This window comes from Salvia splendens, chromosome 9 (genome assembly GCF_004379255.2).
Source record: "Salvia splendens isolate huo1 chromosome 9, SspV2, whole genome shotgun sequence".
NCBI classification, from domain to species: domain Eukaryota; kingdom Viridiplantae; phylum Streptophyta; class Magnoliopsida; order Lamiales; family Lamiaceae; genus Salvia; species Salvia splendens.
This window is the reverse complement of record NC_056040.1, coordinates 3,237,229-3,258,665: the sequence shown is the minus strand read 5'-3', so window position 1 is coordinate 3,258,665 and position 21,437 is coordinate 3,237,229. Positions and strand designations below refer to the sequence as shown.

General features: G+C 43.2%; 2 protein-coding genes across 2 annotated transcripts; one reads left to right on the top strand and one right to left on the bottom strand.

Annotated features, from left to right (window-relative positions):
• The first annotated feature begins 8,418 nt into the window (after positions 1-8,418).
• On the top strand, positions 8,419-10,852 carry LOC121749651 (pentatricopeptide repeat-containing protein At5g66520-like). The gene has a single exon (XM_042144234.1). It carries the CDS (start codon positions 8,592-8,594, stop codon positions 10,434-10,436), a length of 1,845 nt encoding a protein of 614 aa, XP_042000168.1. The 5' UTR covers positions 8,419-8,591; the 3' UTR covers positions 10,437-10,852.
• Positions 10,853-11,700: 848 nt separating this feature from the next.
• LOC121747496 lies at positions 11,701-12,698 on the bottom strand. The gene is made up of 3 exons (XM_042141542.1): positions 12,319-12,698; positions 12,131-12,225; positions 11,701-11,871 (listed from the first exon to the last, which is right to left on the bottom strand). The coding sequence occupies exons 1-3, from the start codon at positions 12,602-12,604 to the stop codon at positions 11,773-11,775; spliced, it is 480 nt and encodes a 159-aa protein (XP_041997476.1). The 5' UTR covers positions 12,605-12,698; the 3' UTR covers positions 11,701-11,772.
• Between the last annotated feature and the right edge of the window lie 8,739 nt (positions 12,699-21,437).

The following is a 21,437-nucleotide window of genomic DNA, read 5'->3' as shown; positions in this document are numbered from 1 at the left end:
ATTCAATTAAATCTGATTTATCTCTATCCAAAATAGCATATCATATAAATAATTAATTAAGATTTAAAAACCATTCTTCTTAAAAAAATCAATATGATTAGAGAATCAAATAAATATATTCAAATCACTAATCATTCTTACAGAAAAGCTTTCCTTGTGGACAGCTAAAACTAATTTGAAAATTTTCTGACCTGTACATCCCTATTCTCTCTCTCCCTCTCTAAATACTTATAAGTATATAACTCAAATGAGACATCAAAGAGATCATATAAAAAAGAGGGAGAGAGAGAGAGAGAATTTTGAAGAATTCATTTCTCTGAATTCTGGTATTCTTTTGGATTTCTCTGGTATTCTGGTATTATATCCTACAAATTTTCCTTAGTAAGAATTGGCTTCTTGTGTGGGATCTCAGAGTTCATTTAAACTAATGGATAAGTAATCCATCCATTCACATAAATAAATATCATAAACGTTTGGAATCCATATTATGAGAGGAGATATTGCTTTTATCAATTCAAATTGAAGAATGATTATATTCGGTTAATTTCTGAGGTCATATCCATAGTTAGCACATTCATGACATATGATGGAGTACGTACTAAACAAGCCCAACAGCAGTAAAGCCCAAGAAAGAGTATCAGTTCGGCATGGCTAAAGAGTATCAGTCCGGCATGACTCAAGAGTTCAGTTCGGCACAACCACAGAGTTCGGCCCCAGCCTACAGCTCGGTAAAAGCCAACCAGTCAAACTCTGCTCTGGTCGGCATCAAGCTCTACTCTCAGATCGGCAAAAGCTGCTCGGCAATAATTCAGCAGTCCGGTCTCAGTATTCGACCGAACTAGGAAATAGTGGACTCATGCAAGATTTCCACCTCCGCTACACCGATTATCTATTTAGTGGTGTCAAGCAGTCATTAACTCATGCAGGATAGTGGACCCATGCAAGGTCGCCACGACCTCCACGACATCCACTACCTAATAAATGCTGCATGCCACGATCTAGGTTCAATGTATAAATAGAACCTAGGTCAGATAGATACTTCTTCTGAAAAAACTTCTGTTAAGCTTTCTAAAGAGAAAATAGCAAATAGCAAGTCTGTATTGTTAGCTGTAGAAAACAGATCAAGCAATACAACTCTGCCCTCTTTTCTTCCCGTGGATGTAGATTTACCTCAGTAAATCGAACCACGTAAATCTCTGTGTTGATCTTCATTTATTTTTACAAGCATTCATCACCATCAAAAATTCGCGGCTTCATCACTGGCGCCGTCTGTGGGAAACAGAGAACCAAATTTGTGATAAAGCGAATTTTTGATCCTTTTTCCACCCCAAAAAAAAAAAAATGCATACCAGATCACATAACACCCATAATACCGTTCGTGATAACCGTGAGGAAGCTAGTCCAGCTCGCAGGTCTGAAAAACGGCCTCGGGAGACATCTACCTCCGGTTCTCACGAAGGAGGAACAAGCCACTCCAGGAGTCATCGCGCTGAGTCTTCCCAGCAGCCCGATTTAAACGAAGCTGTCAAGCTGTTCTTGGCCGAGAAGCAGGAGGAGTTCTTAACCTTCCTGCAGAAGAGCCAACAGCCGGAGAAGACAACGACGGATTCTCCCTCCTCATCCAGACATGAAAGTCACTACCGCAGTAGTGACGTGTCTTCCAGGAGAAAGAATCCTCAACCCCGACATGTTCCTGTTCCTCCTCGGTACCGGAACCACAGGAGAACTCCATCTCCTCCGTACCGAAGAGATGTCGGGTTCGCCATGTACGGAGCATTAAAGACTCCGTTCTCGGACGACATCACCCGAACTCCTTTGCCGCGGAACTACCGGACACCGTCAATGACTTATGACGGGCTAGAGGATCCTCATGATTTCTTGGGACGCTATCAATATAATATGGCGAACCAGGGTCTCAATGAGGTCCACATGTGCAAGCTGTTTCCCGAGCTGCTCGTCGGGAACGCCAGAAGATGGTTCGACAGCCTTCCTCAAGGCAGCATTAGATCCTACCGAGATCTAATGGATGCTTTCCACAGGAGGTTCTTTCAGAAAGCAGAAGCCCGGATCACTTCGGCTCAGCTGCTTTCCATTCGTCAAGGTCGCGACGAAAAAATCAGCGACTTCATGACAAGATTCCACAAGGAATGCCTGCAAGTAGACGATCTCAACGATCTGCTTGTCATCTCGGCATTCCAAAATGGAATCCTGCCCGGAGCTCTCTACAGGAAGCTCGTTGAGTGCGGTCCGCAGACAGCTCAGGAAATGTGGGACATTGCGGACCAGTACTCCCGGGCCGATGAGGTAGACCGTCTCAAACGGTCGTTAGACAGCTCATCGTCCCGAGAAGACAGAAGGAAGCCCGATCATAGCGATCGCGGGCATCCTCGCCGGACTCCATTTGAAAGAATTCAAAGGGCTCCGGTGCAAGACAGATTGGGGCCACGTCTCAATCCCGAGAAGCCGCCCGCTCAGTTCGTACCACTGAACAAGTCAAGAGCGGAAATTTTCGAACTACATTCCGATATGTTCGAAAGACCAAAGCGGATGACGAAATCAGCCGCGCGGCGACCTCAGGATCAATATTGCTCCTTCCATCACACCCACGGTCACGATACCGAGGAGTGCCGAGATTTGGCTGCAGGTATTGATGTTCTTGTGAAAACAGGAACGTTAAAAAAATACCAAAGCAAGCAGCCGAAAAAGAACAAAAAGCAGAGAGGTGCGAACTGCAATCCTCAGGATCCGAAAAGGCATGAGGATCCCGAAGACGACGACGAGCCGCAATATGATGGAGTAATCCTGACTATTGATGCTCTCCCTGCCGGGAAGACCAAGTCGTCCCTAAAAGCAGAACGCAGAGGTTCCAATCAAGAGGAGCCAACACATAAAAGGCTGAAGAAAGACGAAATGATTACATTTTCAGACGCCGATCCCGTCCCAGCCATCTCTCCTCACCAAGACGCTATTGTCATTCAAGCCGGAGTGGCAAACAAACTGATCCACAGAGTATTTGTGGATACAGGAGCGTCAGTCAGCATTCTTTTTAAAGAATGTTTCGATAAAATGGAAGTGGATCCAGCTCGGCTCAATCCGGCTCCACTTCCTCTGAAAAGTTTCGCCCAGGAGGACACCCGCCCAGAAGGTATTATCAGCCTTCCGATCACGGTGGGAAAAGCGCCTACAAGCTCCAATACGATGATCGAGTTCTTTGTGGTGAAAGCTCGGTCCCCGTACAACATCATCCTGGGGAGAGACTGGCTCAACACAGTTCGGGCCGTTTGCTCTACTTATCACCTCACCATCAAGATCCCCACTAAAGGTGGGATAGCGGTCATCCGAGGTGATCAAAAGAGAGCAAAAGAATGTCTGCAGATTGCGCTTAAAAGTGCCGAGCAATCAGTTCGGCACCATCAAGCATAGCAATCACAGCAACCGGAGTCAGAGGCAAGCGAGATGACCGAAGTCACTTCAGAGCCGAACTCAATGACCGTTCAGTTATACGAAGATGATCCATCCAGAACGGTCAAGGTCGGCTTCGCAGGAACGCCTCTACTCCGGGAAAAGACCATTCAGCTCCTCAAGGAGTACAAAGATGTCTTTGCATGGTCTCCGTTGGACATGACCGGAGTGCCCCCCGAGGTAATCACTCATCGGTTAAATATTGATCCTTCAATCCGGCCAGTAAAACAGAAGCAAAGACTCTTTGCGGCAGAAAGAAGCCAAGTCATCCATGACGAAGTCCGCCAATTACTAAAAGCGGATGTACTATTCGAGGTGAAATATCCTTCTTGGGTGGCCAATCCTGTGATGATCAAGAAAAAAGGAGGAGGATGGCGGATGTGCATAGATTTTACCGATCTAAACAAGCACTGTCCAAAAGATTGCTATCCCCTTCCGAATATAGATAAAAAAGTAGAAGCTTTGATCGGCTTCGAAATTTTCTGTTTTCTTGATTTATACAAAGGATATCACCAAGTGTTGATGGATGAGAGTGACGCTCCGAAAACAGCTTTCATTACCGATTTCGGCATTTTCGCTTATAAAAAGATGCCATTCGGTTTAAAGAATGCCGGAGCCACTTATCAAAGGATGGTAGACAAGCTTTTTCGGCACCTGATTGGAAAGGAGGTCGAAGTGTATGTTGACGATATAGTCGTCAAAAGCAAAAGCACTTCGGAGTACGAGCACAACCTCAAGTCCACTCTCAACGTGCTCAAGAAAGCCAACCTCAAACTTAATCCCCAAAAGTGTACCTTTTTGGTAGATTCGGGAAAGTTTCTGGGTTGTTGGGTTTCGAAGGACGGACTCAAGGCAAACCCCTCAAAAGTTCAAGTCGTTCAGAACATGGCAATGCCGAAGTCCATACATGACGTGCAAAGGCTAACCGGATGTCTAGCCGCACTGAATCGATTCCTTTCCCAAGCAGCCGAAAAGCAACTGCCGTTCTTCAAGGTGTTGAAAAAGGCACCAAAGTTCGAGTGGGGAGCCGAGCAGAAAAAGGCCTTTGACGAGCTCAAAAGTTATCTAGCCGAGCTTCCTATTCTCTCTGTTCCAACCAAAGCCGAAGTAATATTCTTATACTTAGCGGCATCAGATCAAACCATCAGCGCGGTGCTTGTACGAGAAGAAGGCCTAAAGCAGTTTCCCATCTACTTTACAAGCCGAGCATTAAGAGGTCCAGAAACAAGGTATCAACCTCTGGAAAAAATTGCTCTGGCGTTAGTAAATGCAGCAAGGAGACTGCGGCCATACTTCTATGCTCACAAGGTATGTGTCTTAACCGATCTGCCTCTTCGGCAAGTTTTGACCAAGCCAGAAGCATCAGGCAGAATCGCCAAATGGGCCATAGAGCTGGGAGAACACTCAATCGAGTACCTACCTCGGAAAGCCATCAAGGGACAAGCCTTGGCAGATTTTCTTACAGAGGCCAAGTTCGATCAAGCAATCCCTGTTATTGCCGAACAAAAAATTCTGCCCATGCCGAACTAGCACAGCCCTTGGAATCTGAAGTAGAGCCGCCAGACTGCTGGAGCGGATTCGTAGATGGAGCTTCAAACAAGAGGGGAAGTGGAGCTGGTATTTTACTCGTCGCTCCCGATGGACACGAGGTAACCTACTCACTTCGGTTCCTATTCCCCACTACTAATAATGAAGCCGAGTACGAAGCCCTCCTTGCCGGACTCCAGTTAGCGCAAAGTCTGCTCGTCAAATCTCTCAAAGTCCATTGTGATTCACAAGTCATAGTAAATCACATGTTGGGTACAAATGAAGCTCGTGACGAGAGAATGAAGAAGTATTTGGACAAAGCGCAAAGCATCAGCCGAAGTTTCTCCTATTTTCGGATAATCCGCGTTCCCAGAGCGGAAAATAGCCGAGCAGATACCTTAAGTAAGTTGGCCTCAGATCCGAGCTCAAAGGCGGAAGAATTAATGCATCGAAGCATTGATGAAGCCGAGGTACATTCAATATCCAGCTCGCCGAACTGGATGACGCCGATCTTGCAGTATCTGGATCAGGGACAATTGCCCGAGGATAAGAGAGAAGCTCGGAAAATCACGTACCGAGCACTTCGGTATGAACTTCATGAAGGAGTCCTCTTTAGAAAGTCTTACCTCCAGCCGTTATTGCGGTGCGTAGGACCAGAAGAGACGGACTACATCCTCAGAGAAGTTCATGAAGGATCGTGCGGCAGCCACATCGGAGCTAGAGCTTTAGCTAAAAAAGTTCTAAGATGGGGATATTATTGGCCAACCTTGGTACAAGAAGCAGTGCAGCTCGTCAAGACATGCCCGAAGTGCCAAATCCATGCAAATATCCCAAGGATGCCGCAGACCGATCTATCCACTATGCAAAGTCCTTGGCCTTTCATGCAATGGGGCATAGACATAGTGGGACCACTTCCTCAAGCTCCTCGGCAAATGAAATTCCTAATCGTTGCCGTGGACTACTTTACGAAGTGGGTGGAAGCTGAACCATTAGCTACGATAACGAGCTCGAAGGCATTGGATTTCGTCTGGAAGAACATAGTGTGCCGATTTGGCATACCCCACATCCTCATCTCGGATAACGGGACTCAGTTCACCGACAAGACGTTCAAGAATTGGTGCCAAGAGCTGAATATTCAACAGCGGTTCACTTCGGTCTCTCATCCACAAGCAAACGGACAAACGGAGGTAACAAATCGTATCCTGGTGAAAGGGTTAAAAGCTCGGTTAGAACAAGCCAAAGGACAATGGGTAGAAAATCTCCCTCAAGTCCTATGGTCCTACCGAACTACACCCACAACCTCCAACGGTGAAACTCCGTACAGTCTGGTATACGGCACTGAAGCCGTGATTCCGGTGGAGATCGGCGTACCCAGTCCCCGAACTCTAAATTTCTCCTCAGAAATGAATAACGACGGACTGAGAGCCGAGCTAGATCTTGCCGAAGAAAGAAGAGAATTGGCATGCATAAAAGCAGCCAAGTACAAGGAACAAGTAGCCCGGTATTACAACCAAAGGGTGAAGAAGCTGCAATTTCAAGTGGGAGATCTCGTCCTGAGAAACAACGAAGTAAGCCGAGCAGAAAAGCTGGGCAAGCTCGAACCCACATGGGAAGGTCCGTATCGGGTGTCAGAAGTCCTCGGCAAAGGGTCTTACAAATTGGCTCACATGTCAGGAGAACAGGTACCCCGAACATGGCACATTTCCAACCTCAAAAAGTTCCATTTGTAAGAGACAGTCCGGTCAGTCAGTCTTGAGTCCTGTTTGCTCAATGTGCTTTATTTGGTTTGCTTAGTCTTTATTTGTCTCTGTGCGTTTTGTCTATGTGTTTTGTCTGTCTCTGTGCGTGTCGTCTCTTACAAATGTTACTGAGGTAGCTTGTTCTTCGAAGGCTGATCCCCTTCTTAGAACATATACAAGCCAACGATTGTGAGTCAAAGCTTCTACAGAAGATACAAGACCACAATTCAGCTTAAACAAGCAGTTCGTCTGAAACGAGCTGCAACAAGTCAACGATTGTGAGTCAAAGCTTCTACAGAAGATACAAGACCACAATTCAGCTTAAACAAGCAGTTCGTCTGAAACGAGCTGCAACAAGCCAACGATTGTGACTCAAAGCTTCTACAGAAGATACAAGACCACAATTCAGCTTAAGAATCAAGCACTTCGTCTGAAACGAACTGCAACAAAAGTCTGATTCTCGCGATAAAACTTGCCTGAATTACGACTAGGGAAAGTCCGATCCACGCGATAAAACTCGCCGAATTAGGACAAGGGAAAGTCCGATCCCCAAATTAGGACAACGGAAAGTTCGATCCGAGCGATAAAACTCGCCAAATTAGGACACAAACCAAGTCCGGTCAAAGAAGAGTTCACTTCATCAGACCGAAGACAAACATCAACTTACCCCGTACCTTTATCCAGAATGCCGAAGTGATTCACTTCACTCTTCGGGGGGGGGGGGTAGTGATGGAGTACGTACTAAACAAGCCCAACAGCAGTAAAGCCCAAGAAAGAGTATCAGTTCGGCATGGCTAAAGAGTATCAGTCCGGCATGACTCAAGAGTTCAGTTCGGCACAACCACAGAGTTCGGCCCCAGCCTACAGCTCGGTAAAAGCCAACCAGTCAAACTCTGCTCTGGTCGGCATCAAGCTCTACTCTCAGATCGGCAAAAGCTGCTCGGCAATAATTCAGCAGTCCGGTCTCAGTATTCGACCGAACTAGGAAATAGTGGACTCATGCAAGATTTCCACCTCCGCTACACCGATTATCTATTTAGTGGTGTCAAGCAGTCATTAACTCATGCAGGATAGTGGACCCATGCAAGGTCGCCACGACCTCCACGACATCCACTACCTAATAAATGCTGCATGCCACGATCTAGGTTCAATGTATAAATAGAACCTAGGTCAGATAGATACTTCTTCTGAAAAAACTTCTGTTAAGCTTTCTAAAGAGAAAATAGCAAATAGCAAGTCTGTATTGTTAGCTGTAGAAAACAGATCAAGCAATACAACTCTGCCCTCTTTTCTTCCCGTGGATGTAGATTTACCTCAGTAAATCGAACCACGTAAATCTCTGTGTTGATCTTCATTTATTTTTACAAGCATTCATCACCATCAAAAATTCGCGGCTTCATCAACATACATGTATTTCTTTTATGTTTGTCTAATTTTTATTACTATTTTTAATTAAACTCATACTATATGATTTAATTTAAAATATTAAATTTTTATTAAAATAATGATACAACTAAAATTGAAAATTTACACCAAAAGGTTAGATTACATAATTAAAACTGAAATTTACATAATTAAAATCTCAAGATTTCATGATTGATTTGAATTTCGAATTCAATTAAAAAATCAAATCTTCAGATTAAATAAAAAGATGAATTTCGAATTTAGTTAAATTCGAAAAGAGGTTCTATTATACAGTGAGAATCGGTGGTTCCGGCAGCGGAAAATCGTCGGCGAAATCCATCGCTACCGAATTCGGCGAATTGGGAACTAGGGTTCCATCTTCTCTTAGTTGGGACTAAACTAAATTGGGTTTTTTCATGCAATCGAGCAGAATTTTCCCCCCATTCCGAAATCAATTAGATGCAACCCTTTGCAGTCTCTCACATCTCCGGAAGATTCATCTCTCAGCTACTAAGCAAACGCCCCGGAATCTCTCAAATTAAGCAGATTCACGCGCAGATCATCCTCCAATCACTCGCATCGACGCGCCTCTCTTTGATTGATTCGCTCATTCACTGCTATCTTCACTCCAAGAGCCTCAGCTCTGCGAGAATCTTATTCGATAACCATCGGTCTTCACCGCCCCCGCATGTTCTGTTATGGAATCTCATGATGCGCGCTTACTCGAAGCTCCAGCATTGTTCAGAGCCCATCAATCTTTTCCGTCGAATGATCGACACTCAAGCGAAACCAGACGAGTACACATTCACTTTCGTGATCACTTCCTGCGCTCATCAAGATTCGGTTTTGTGTGGGCAGGTCGTTCATGGAATGGCGGCAAAGAATGGGAATTTATTGAATTTATACGTGGCTAACTCTTTGATTGGTATGTATGCTGCTTTTGCTAGGGTGGATGATGCGTGTGAGGTGTTTGACAAAATGTCTAAAAGAGACGTGTTTTCATGGACTAGTTTAGTGTCTGCGTTTGCTAAGAATGGAGATATGGGGAAAGCAGGTGAGGTTTTTCGGAGAATGCCGCTGAGAAATGATGTTTCTTGGGCTGTAATGATTTCAGGTTTCATTAGCGCTGGAATGTACACTGAGGCCCTCAGTTATTTTCAAGACATGTTTCGTGAATCCAACCCTAACGAAGCTGTTATCGTCTGTGCTCTCTCTGCCTGTGCGAATCTCGGGGCTTTTGATCATGGGAAGTGGATCCATGGCTATATCGATGGTAATCGTGCTTTGCAAAGTTCTAATACTATGACTGCACTCATTGATATGTATGCCAAGTGTGGGAGGATAGATTGTGCATATCTCGTTTTCAACAAGATCACGAAACGAGACATTCACAATTACACTAGTATGATATCAGGTTTGTCCATCCATGGGCGTGGAGAGGAATCTATACGCGTGTTTCAGCGAATGTTAGCTGAGAAGCTGAAACCTAATGATATCACTATTTTGGGGGTTCTCAATGGATGCAGCCATTCAGGCCTTCTGCAGCATGGCTCGTTGATATTTTACAGCATGGAGAGTTCGTGGGGGGTCGTGCCAAAGATTGAGCACTATGGTTGCTATGTCGATTTGCTTGGCCGTGCTGGCTATCTGGCTAAGGCGTTTGGAATAGTCAAGACCATGCCTATTAATCCCGATGTGGTTGTATGGAGGGCTTTACTCAGTGCCTGCAGAATTCATTCGAATCTGAGTTTTGCAGAGCGCGTAATTGGTTATTTAGAGCAACTCGACTGTGGTAGTTACTCTGGAACTAAAGTGCTGCTTTCAAACTTGTATGCTTCTCTTGGTAAATGGGGGAAAGTATCTCAAGTTCGGAAGGTGATGGGAAAGCAGAAGAATCCAGCAGATATCGGATGTAGTTGGATAGAGGTGGACGGTGTTGTTCATGAGTTCCGAGTTTCTGATATGCTTCATCCTCAGATAGCTGAGATTCGGGAGAAATTGGGTGAGATATTGAAAAGAGTTGGTTATGCTGCTGATGCCACACGTGTCTCGTTTGATCTAAGCGAGGAGGATAGAGAGCAAGCGGTGGCTTGGCACAGTGAGAAGCTAGCAATTGCATATGGGCTGATGAATACTACTTCTGGTGCTTCTATTCGAATAATGAAGAATCTGAGGACATGTGAGGACTGTCATGCTCTTCTGAAGACCATCTCCAAAGTTTATGACAGAGAAATCATAGTTAGAGATCGTGCTCGTTTCCATACCTTTAGACAAGGCAAGTGTTCGTGCAACGACTACTGGTAGTACTCGGTTATATAACATCAGAAATGGAGAATTATTGCACTTCAGCAAGATTGGTGACTGGGAAAACTTTCCCAATTGGTGATAAGTTATTAATGTTTATCTTGTGGAGTGACGAACAATATTCGTGATCTGGGCTTCATAGATGATGCTATGGAGTTGTTTGGCATGTCTACAACGACGGTCAGTGAATCGAGAAAAGGGCATCTTGTGCAGTCACCAAAGGGTAGTTTCAAAAACATTATCACTACATTAAGCTTGCTCTTGATTCTTGAAATTTTGTGCTTTTCCACTGAAGAATGTTATAACAAGAAACACATTCTGCTCTTTGTGGATGAACTCAATGTAGATTAATGTTTTAATTCTTAAAAGATTGTGAGAGGCAGAGTTTATATATGTACATAAGCTGTTTTAAATTCTTTATCTTGTTTGGCAAATTAATTGTTTTGCTAGTAATATCATATCAATCAACAGGGTGATCCGTGTCCATTGGATTCCAATTTTATGAAATTTACACTTTCTCTATTAAATGTAATTTGCTTAGTTTGCTCTGTTATCAATCCATTTTTTTGTGTAAGTAGCTTATTTGTTTATATATATTGTATATTTGGATCGGGCATGAAAGATTAAGTCTTTATTGATAAATAGACAGAAATTTAAATAATTCATTGCATTCCCATTTTTAGTATTATTAGTATTTCCTCATTTCACGTATTTAAAAGGACATCCCACCTGAAAAAAAAATGAGATTCTCTGACGTTGGACATAAATAATCATATAACTGAATTTCTTTATAAAACACTCTTCTATTCTCCTTTATTTACGTTTTATTTTGTTTGTTAGTATTATATTCCACATATTATTTTTCTGTTATATTTTAAAAAGAAATCAGTGAGGGAACGTACCAACAGGCAAGAGGTAGGCAGTCCGCGATTAATTAGTTCAGCTAATAATTGTCAATTAATAAAAAATAACTAATTACTAAGAAATCATTAACTTATAGTGCTATTAATCATTCTATAAAATAATACTCCAATCTCAGTCTTGAACTGATATTTTCTTCTGTATATGTAAGAAATGAACAGTAATTATTAAGCAGTTAATATTGCTAACATTAACTTATTTCTGCCAGAAATCTAATTCTTCTTATTTAAAGTAGGAAGATCGAATTAAAGTTAATCAGAAGGAAATTAGAGAGAGTTGTATATACATAAAAGGCAGCAAGTCATAGAATTAACCTTTCAAAACCATGCCTCTTGAATTTGCCTGTTTTGAACTATTAATCTTCAATCCAACAACAGGCCAAAAAAAAGAAAATAAAGGAAAAATAAAAAATAATTCAGCTTCCAGCTTCAGAAATTGCTTTTAATGATGGTTGCCAGCCTCTAGATCTTGATACTGCTGTATTATTTTTTGATCTCTGTTTTTCATGCTTCACCTGAAATAAATCATAAAAAAATATTTATTAAAATTATTGGATACATTAGCTGTATATCTTGAAATTATCTGGCAGGTTGCTAATATAAATTTGATGGCCAGTTAAGATCACTGTTTTGTGCCATCTTAATTATCACTTTGTTGAACTGTATGTGTACTAATCCCTCTTTCTTTAATCATCCAATAATACATATTCTTAATCAAACTCATTATAATAGAGTAAATGAATCTTGCAATTAATTACTTGAAGAAATAATTACCTCAGTTTCAAATTGTGGACTTAATTTCTCTATTTTGTCAGCACCCTCTGATTTCAACTTAGCTTGTTTCTTAGCCAACAGCCCTTTCATCACTTCTGCAAGAACAAAAGGAGAAAAAAATAAATAAAATGGATCAAGAAAAGCAAATTAATTAACCTTTAAAAAGAATTACTAGCAAATGAATTAACCTTTAGATGCAACAAGTCTGTAGACATGACCAAGAGCAAGAGTGTCAGTTGGCCTTAGAAGTTTAATCCTCGTTATTCGAAGAGGGGTATTCTTGTCATTTACACTAGTGGCGGCGGCCGCGGTGGAGGAGGAATACAAGGTGGTGGTGAGGAGGAGGGCGACGTAGTGGCCGGGATTCATCTTCATGATTTCATTTGCAGAGACAGTAGAATAAAGCTTGTGTGCTCTTCCATTTGGATGTTGTATCACAATAGTTGCACTATCAATGGCTTGACAGTTGCCCATTTTTCTTGAGAATTTTTTTTTATTTGTGTGAGTTGTTGAGGAAGAAGAATTGAAGAAGAATAGAGGAAGAATGGAGGGAGATGTGAAAATTCATTCATCAAGGCTCTTGCTCTTTATAGGAGACCACTAATCATCAGCATAAATTATTGCCTAAATTGTCCAAACAAATAAAGTTCGGTCAAATATAATTCGTCTTTTAACTTTAAAATTCAATTAGAAAAAATGAAAATCATGAAATTTTGATTTATTTGCAATTATCTTAGAGCATCCACTACGATGTCCCTCCACCGTCTATTAACCGTCCCTTAAACTACTATTTGAGGGCTCCACTGTACTTTATTCCTCCATCCCTTAACTAAGGGACGGAATCTGCAACGCTCCGTCCCTTAACCGTCCCTTAAATTACTATTCATTCAATTTCATTTTTTATTTTTTTCCAACCCAATTCAATTAAAACAAACACACTTTATTAAAAAACACTTTATTAAAAAAACACACAACATAATTTAAAATACAAATCTGGAGGAAAAAAAACTACTCCGCAGGCGAATTGTTATATGAAAATTTGAGAGGAAATTGAGATGATAGGAAGAATAGATGTGTAGTTGTGTGTGAAATGAGGATGAGTTTAGGAGTATTTATAGAGTACAAAAATTAATTAAAAAATAAAAAAATTAAAAACAAAAACAAAAAAACGGTATTGTTACCGTTAGAATTTTTTTTCCCATTTATTATTTTTTTTAAATTCGAATTTTGTAAAAAAATATATTTATTGCGTTAGCACTTGACGACGCCCACTCGCGGGCCGGCGAGTGGGCGTCACGCACGACGCCGGGTCGCGTGGCGAGACGGCCCGTCGTTTGTCTCGGCGACACGGGACGCGGGACGGGACGGCGAGCTGCAACGTGTCGCGCGACGGACCCGTCTCTCCGGGACGGGTCGCGGGACGCCGGCGCGACGCGTAGTGAATGCTCTTAGAGTCATTTTTTTTAATGATGTTGTATCTGATATGACAATCGAGAAATTATACGAGGACGTCACCTCCGATGAGTTAACCAATGTCAACGATCATAAACAACTGGAATTTTCATCATAGGATAATTACTAACAAAACTTTGGTTTTCCCGTCTAATTTTCAAACATGATGAGTTAGCTTGATCAAATTTTATTATTTTTCCGACAATTTGTGATAAAGGTTCCTTGTGAGGGAAACCTTCCATGTGCCCAAGAAATACCCAAAGCGGTGTTTGATTTCAATTTTTTTGTGTTTTCAAAGATAAAGTAAAGATAAGTTGAGCTAGCCACAAAAACTAAACTCAAAATGGTTTTGGATGGAGAGAAAGAAGGTGAGAAGAAAGTGTAAAGAAGGAGGAATCCTCTTTGAGGACCTATGACCTCCCACAAAGAGATGTGGGCAACCCTAGGCTACTTTCACCCAAAGCAAACACTCCATTGGCTCCACATTCATGACTACACAACCATAAATGCATACCTATACTTGATTTAGCCAAATGAACATAAAACAAGCAACCTACAATGTAGGAATTGGATAGAAATCTCACATGGGAGATGCTCTCAAAGGAGTCTTCATAATAACATTCATCAAAGTCTGCCCTTAAAGTCTTACAAAAAGGATATTTATAGTTAGGGTTGGAAACCCAAGAAAAGGGCTAAAAACACAAGGAAAATCGGATGTAAAAGTTGAATCGCCCGGCCGGGCGTTTTGGGAAAGTGAAATCGCCCGGTCGGGCGAACTTTCTGGATTCGGCGCTGCTTCTTCAAACGCCCGGTCGGGCGTTCTGGGATGGTGAAATCGCCCGGTCGGGCAAACTTTCTGGACTGTGGACGATGCTCATCGCACAAACGCCCGGTCGGGCGTTCTGGGATGGTGAAATCGCCCGGTCGGGCGAACTTTCTGGACTGTGGACGATGCTCAGCGCACAAACGCCCGGTCGGGCGTTTTGGAGGTGTGGATTCGCCCGACCGGGCATTCCATCTGCCTCCTCCATTCCCCTCCTAATGAAGTTTGAAACGCCTTCCCGAAGCCTTTGTCTCATTGATCTCGTGACGGGCCTTCCGGGCAGCTTAAGGGGAGTCGTGGTCGGGTCAGCCCGGGCCTTGGACTTCCCGTTTATATCATCCTCTCCCTCTTGAGAAGGATTTGTCCTCAAATCTGGGTCGTCCCCTACAAAATCAAACGGGCTCAAGTCAGCCACATTAAAAGTACAACTCACGTTATACTCACCGGGAAGATCAATGATGTAGGCATTGTCGTTCACACGCTCTAGGACCATAAATGGGCCATCCCCTCGCGGGGCAAGCTTGGATTTTGCTTTGTCGGGAAAACGTATTTTCCGAAAGTGTACCCAAACCCAATCTCCGGGGTTGAACAACATTTTCTTTCGCCCTTTGTTCACCCTTTGAGCTACTTGTTCCCCCATCTTGCGGATTCGTTCTTGCACTCGAGTGTGCAAGTCTTGTACAAACTTGGCCTTCTTCATCCCACCTACATCAACCATATAAGACAAAGGCAAATCAGCCGTGGACAAGTCCAACGGGGTGAGTGGATTGAAACCATAGACAACCTCAAAAGGAGATTGTTGGGTGGTGGAATGTATGGTCCTATTATAAGCAAATTCGGCTATAGGCAAACATTCTTCCCAAGAAGTTTTATTTTCAAAAACCAAGGCACGGAGAAGAGTTCCCAATGAGCGGTTTACGACTTCCGTTTGACCATCCGTTTGGGGATGTGCGGTGGTAGAGAAAAGAAGTTTGGTGCCCATCCTACCCCAAAGCGTTTTCCAAAAGAAACTCAAAAATTTGACGTCTCTATCACTTACAATAGTTCTCGGGACCCCATGGATTCTTACAACCTCCTTGAAAAATAAACTAGCAATGAATTTGGCATCACTTGTCTTCCGACATGGAATGAAGTGAGCCATTTTGGAAAACCTATCCACCACCACAAAGATGCTATCATTTTTCCGAGGAGACATTGGGAGACCTAGAACAAAGTCCATGGACAAGTCTACCCAAGGATGTGTAGGAGTAGGCAAAGGGGTGTAAAGACCATAATTGTTAGATTTAGACTTGGCTTGCCTACACTCTAAGCAACTACTACAAAACTTTTCAACATGCTTCTTCATGCAAGGCCAAAAGAAATGCTCACTTAGTATGTCAAAAGTTTTAAGCAACCCAAAATGACCCATTAGGCCCCCTAGGTGAGCCTCCTTAATCAACAAGTTTCTCAAAGAGCATGAAGGTATGCACAACCTATTCTCTCTAAAAAGATAGCCATCCAACTTATAGTATTTATCAAAAGCACCTTTTTCACAAGCTCCGTAAATAGAAGAAAAGTCATGATCATGCTCATAAAGGTCTTTAATAAACTCAAATCCAACATATTTGGAGGCACACATAGTAAGCACACGCTTTCTCAAACACACGGTATCACTCACAAGTAAAGTGCCATCATGCAAGGTCTCAAAAGGCTTCCTAGAAAGAGCATCGGCAACCACATTGTCCTTTCCCTTCTTGTACCTAATGACATAGGGAAAAGTCTCTAGGAAAACACTCCATTTAGCATGCCTTTTATCAAGTTTATGTTGACCTCCTAAGAACTTAATAGACTCATGATCCGTGTGTATCACAAACTCCTTGTGCATCAAGTAGTGTTGCCAATTCTCAAGGCAACGGACTATAGCATACAACTCCTTGTCGTATGTGGGGTAGTTCAATTGGGCTTGATTTAGTTTTTCCGAGAAGTAAGCTATGGGCTTACCCTCTTGCATGAGAACTCCCCCGATCCCCACACCACTTGCATCACACTCAAGTTCAAAAGTTTTATCAAAATTGGGGAGTGCTAGTAAGGGAGCATGCGTGAGGTCATTTTTCAAAGTACTAAACGCTCTCTCTTGCTCCTCCCCCCACTTAAACTCAACATTTTTTTTGACAAGGTGGTTCAAGGGTGAAGCTTTTGTGGAAAAATCCCTAACAAACCTCCTATAGAAGCTAGCAAGGCCATGAAAGGACCTAACCTCACTCACATTCCTAGGTGTTGGCCATTCCCTAATGGCTTTCACCTTTTCCTCATCTACCCGCACTCCTTCCTTTCCCACAACAAAACCAAGAAACACAACTTCCTCAACACAAAAAGTGCATTTAGGCAACTTGGCATATAAAGTATGCATTTTCAACACTTCAAGCACATTCCTAAGATGACTAGCATGCTCTTCAACACTACGACTATAAATCAAGATATCATCAAAATATACCACCACAAATTTCCCAATAAAAGGACGAAGTACATGATTCATCAAACGCATGAATGTAGAAGGGGCATTAGTCAAACCAAAAGGCATCACAAGCCATTCATATAAGCCAAATTTGGTTTTGAAAGCGGTTTTCCATTCATCTCCCTCTTTCATGCGAATTTGGTGATATCCACTAGCCAAATCAATTTTAGAAAAACATATAGAGCCACAAAGATCCTCTAACATGTCGTCTAACCTAGGTATAGGGTGTCTATATTTGATGGTGATTTTGTTAATTGCCCTACAATCTACACACATCCTCCAACTTCCGTCCTTCTTAGGTACAAGAATGACGGGTACGGCACAAGGAGATAGAGATTCACGAATTAGACCTTTGGCAAGGAGTTCCTCGACTTGCCTTTGTAGCTCTTGTGTCTCCTTGGGGTTCGCCTTGTATGCGGCCCGGTTTGGGAGTGATGATCCCGGCAAAAGGTCAATTTGATGCTCGATCCCCCTCATGGGAGGGAGTTCACTCGGGAGTTCTTCCGGGAATACATCTTCAAATTCCTGCAACACACTTTGGACAATCAAAGGATACGGGTCAAGGTTAGTAGCTAAGCACAAATCCTTACGGACCACGAGGAGAACGGAGGGGTGATTGTTTAGTGCCCACCCAAGGTCGGTTTTACTAGCTATCAAACATTCCTTTCCCCCTCTTGTTTGTGGGTGCTCTCCTTTGGGCGCTTTTATTTTTCTCTCACCACCCCCACTCTCACTTGGCTTTTTTAGCTCACATTCTTCTACTAGCCTTTTTTCCCTATCTCTCTCTCTTTCCTTTTGTAGATGTTGGCTAGCCTCAAACACGGCACTAGGTAGCAATGGCTTCAAACGAACCTTCAACCCGTTGAGCATGTAGAAATACTCATTCGTGAAGCCATTTTTGTAGGCCCTTCTATCAAACTCCCATGGCCTCCCTAGCAAAACATGACATGCCGTCATAGGAATGATATCACATAGGATGTCTTCCTCAACTTCTCCAATCTTCAATGGAACTTTGCATTGAGCCTTCACCCTCAACTCTCCGGAGTCCCCTAACCATTGCAATTTGTAGGGGTTTGGGTGTTTAAGTACCTTCAATCCCAACTTGGCCACCAACCGGTCACACACCACATTTGTACAACTCCCTCCATCTATGATGACCAAGCACGTCTTGGACTTCACCTTACACTTCATATGAAAGATGTTGCACCTTTGCTCCTTATGCTCCTCAAGGTTGGGTTGTACATTGAGCATTCGGAGTACAACCATAGCCCTTAAGGGTGTATCTTCTTCTTCGCCACTAGAAAAAGCTATGTCGGTGTCCGGGCTCACTTCTTTAGTGCCCACACCCTCCCCATCTTCTTCATCTTCCTCACTATACACGCTACCATCTTGCCCGATAACCATTACCCGTTGGTTTGGGCACTCGCGTGCATAATGGCCATACCCCTTGCACTTGAAACATTGAACCTTCTTGTCTTCCATAGGGGCTATAGCTTTAATAGGTTGAGTACCCGGTAGAGCCTTCGCGATCGGCCTCCCTTGGGTGTTTGGATTGGCCATGTTTTCCACCTTCTTGCCGGGAGCACTCCACTTGCTAGTCCCCGTCCCTCCGGTTTGGCTAGACGCCCATTTAGCCCGGCTAGAAACCAACTCCTTACTTTGCCTCTCAAAAGTGTCGGCAAACCCAATCACCTCGTCCAAGGAAATTCCCCTCAATGCCTCCACTTGCACCTTGTGCTTCAAGTTGATGTTAAGGCCATGGATAAATCGATCTTGAGTCGCCTCTTCTCGCTCCTCCACCCCTACCTTGCTCATCAATGATAGGAGTTCATAGTAGTACTCCATTACGCTCTTCGTCCCTTGCTTCAAATCTTGAAACTCCCCTCGAAGTCGGAGGAAATAGGACTTTGGTACAAAGGTAGTCCTCATGAGCTCACACAACTCCGCCCACGAACCCACTTCCCCTCCCCTAACCATCCTTCTCCTCCTCATCGTATCATTCCACCATGTATCCGCATTGCCACGAAACTCGGCTATTGCCACCTTCACCTTATCACCTTCCAAAAAGTTATGGAGTGAGAAAATTTTGCTCATTTGTGACTCCCATTCCAAGTAGGCCTCGGGATCAAACTTGCCGTGGAACTCGGGAAATGTGTGCTTGATAGACTTGGTGGGATCATCATACCGCGGCTCCATCTCCTCCTCATAGTTTCTATATCTTCCATGCCTACCATTCCACCCATGGTGCCCCATGTTTCCATTTCCTCTTCCGCCCATCATGTTCCCGAACCAACCATTCCTATTCCCATTCCGTCCTCCTCCTTGTCCCCCGCGCCCCCCATGATCGTACCAACCATATGGCTCTTCCTCTCCATTACTCCCCTCGGAGGCATCATGATGTGTGTGATTGCTCCTAGGGGTGTTTGACCTTGATAGTCGCACGGCCTTCAAAGCGTTGAGCTCGTCGTGGAGAAAAGTTTGGTTTTCATGGATGGATGCTTGGTTCACCTTGAGTTCCTTCAAATCCCCGAACATAGCATCTTGAGTGACATGCATTGTGGTTTGGCCTTCTTTTAGATCCCTCAAATCCGTCATAATTTTTTCCATCAAGTTTTTCAACTCATCCCCCGCCACACTAAGACTCGTGCTCGCACCCGGTTGCGGATCCCCCATCGTGGTGGATCTAGTACGAGGTGGCATTCACAATGGTACCTACAATAAGAAATAAAAAAAAACTAGGATCTAGTCCTAAGGGTTAGTAAAATCCACACTCACACACACAAGAAGGGGAGATTTTAGTAAGAACTCACTTCCCAATTGGTAATCCCACCCCCAATTCACTCACCAATGTCACTCGGAAAAAGGCTTAGAATATAGTGAGGGCTAGGTTCACTCACTCTCAATATCCAACTTCCAAAATGCAAGCGCTAAGACAAATCAATCAAGGTATACACATAGGCAATATAACCAAGCAAGTAAGGCCAATCAAGCATGTGAAAGTAAGGTTCAATGCCTAAGGAAGCTAACAAACTAACTTAGTTGAGCTGAAAATTTATGTAACTCTTGGCTGATCTTTAGGAAATTTTTTGATATGGCTACCCAACCCCAAAATTGATGAAACTTGGTAGATAACAAGATTAAAGGGTTTAGAAAGAGGGAAAAATATCCCCAATATAGCAGGTTTTCGAGAAGACCCTCGATTTTACGTTTTCCCCAAATCTGTCAAACTAGGGCACAAAACAGGGCAGCAACTTCACACATTAATTTGACCTATCAAATGATAGAATTTTTGGCTGAGATTTTTCAGGACAATAGTTCATATATCAAGGTTCATGCACACCAAAAATCAGCTCAATCCTACAACAATTGACCAATAAACAAGCAAAGGCTAAAACAAAAGAAATAAGGAAAAACAAGGAAAATGAAATTTCATAGAGGTTTAAAATCAAACACTTGGTAGGCACCTAGGCTCTAGATACCAAATGATAAAGGTTCCTTGTGAGGGAAACCTTCCATGTGCCCAAGAAATACCCAAAGCGGTGTTTGATTTCAATTTTTTGTGTTTTCAAAGATAAAGTAAAGATAAGTTGAGCTAGCCACAAAAACTAAACTCAAAATGGTTTTGGATGGAGAGAAAGAAGGTGAGAAGAAAGTGTAAAGAAGGAGGAATCCTCTTTGAGGACCTATGACCTCCCACAAAGAGATGTGGGCAACCCTAGGCTACTTTCACCCAAAGCAAACACTCCATTGGCTCCACATTCATGACTACACAACCATAAATGCATACCTATACTTGATTTAGCCAAATGAACATAAAACAAGCAACCTACAATGTAGGAATTTGGATAGAAATCTCACATGGGAGATGCTCTCAAAGGAGTCTTCATAATAACATTCATCAAAGTCTGCCCTTAAAGTCTTACAAAAAGGATATTTATAGTTAGGGTTGGAAACCCAAGAAAAGGGCTAAAAACACAAGGAAAATCGGATGTAAAAGTTGAATCGCCCGGCCGGGCGTTTTGGGAAAGTGAAATCGCCCGGTCGGGCGAACTTTCTGGATTCGGCGCTGCTTCTTCAAACGCCCGGTCGGGCGTTCTGGGATGGTGAAATCGCCCGGTCGGGCGAACTTTCTGGACTGTGGACGATGCTCAGCGCACAAACGCCCGGTCGGGCGTTTTGGAGGTGTGGATTCGCCCGACCGGGCATTCCATCTGCCTCCTCCATTCCCCTCCTAATGAAGTTTGAAACGCCTTCCCGAAGCCTTTGTCTCATTGATCTCGTGACGGGCCTTCCGGGCAGCTTAAGGGGAGTCGTGGTCGGGTCAGCCCGGGCCTTGGACTTCCCGTTTATATCAATTTGCCCTCGTCACATTTACATACCCCCTACCCCTTTGGTTCTAGATTAATAGCCAGGTGGTGTTGTTTTTTGACTTCACCCTATTCTAGGAGTATGTAGGAAAAACTAGTGGCATGTTTTCAATATAGTAAAATACAAAAAAAAATTATAAAATATTGAAATAAAAAAATGAAATTTTTATT

Coding starts and splice junctions, on each gene's coding strand:
- LOC121747496 (XM_042141542.1), bottom strand. CDS start 12,604: ATGGGCAACTGTCAAGCCATTGATAGTGCAACTATTGTGATACAACAT. Junction 12,226..12,318: donor CAGACTTGTTGCATCTAAAG/GTTAATTCATTT, acceptor TTGTTCTTGCAG/AAGTGATGAAAGGGCTGTTG. Junction 11,872..12,130: donor GTCCACAATTTGAAACTGAG/GTAATTATTTCT, acceptor GATTTATTTCAG/GTGAAGCATGAAAAACAGAG.
- LOC121749651 (XM_042144234.1), top strand. CDS start 8,592: ATGCAACCCTTTGCAGTCTCTCACATCTCCGGAAGATTCATCTCTCAG.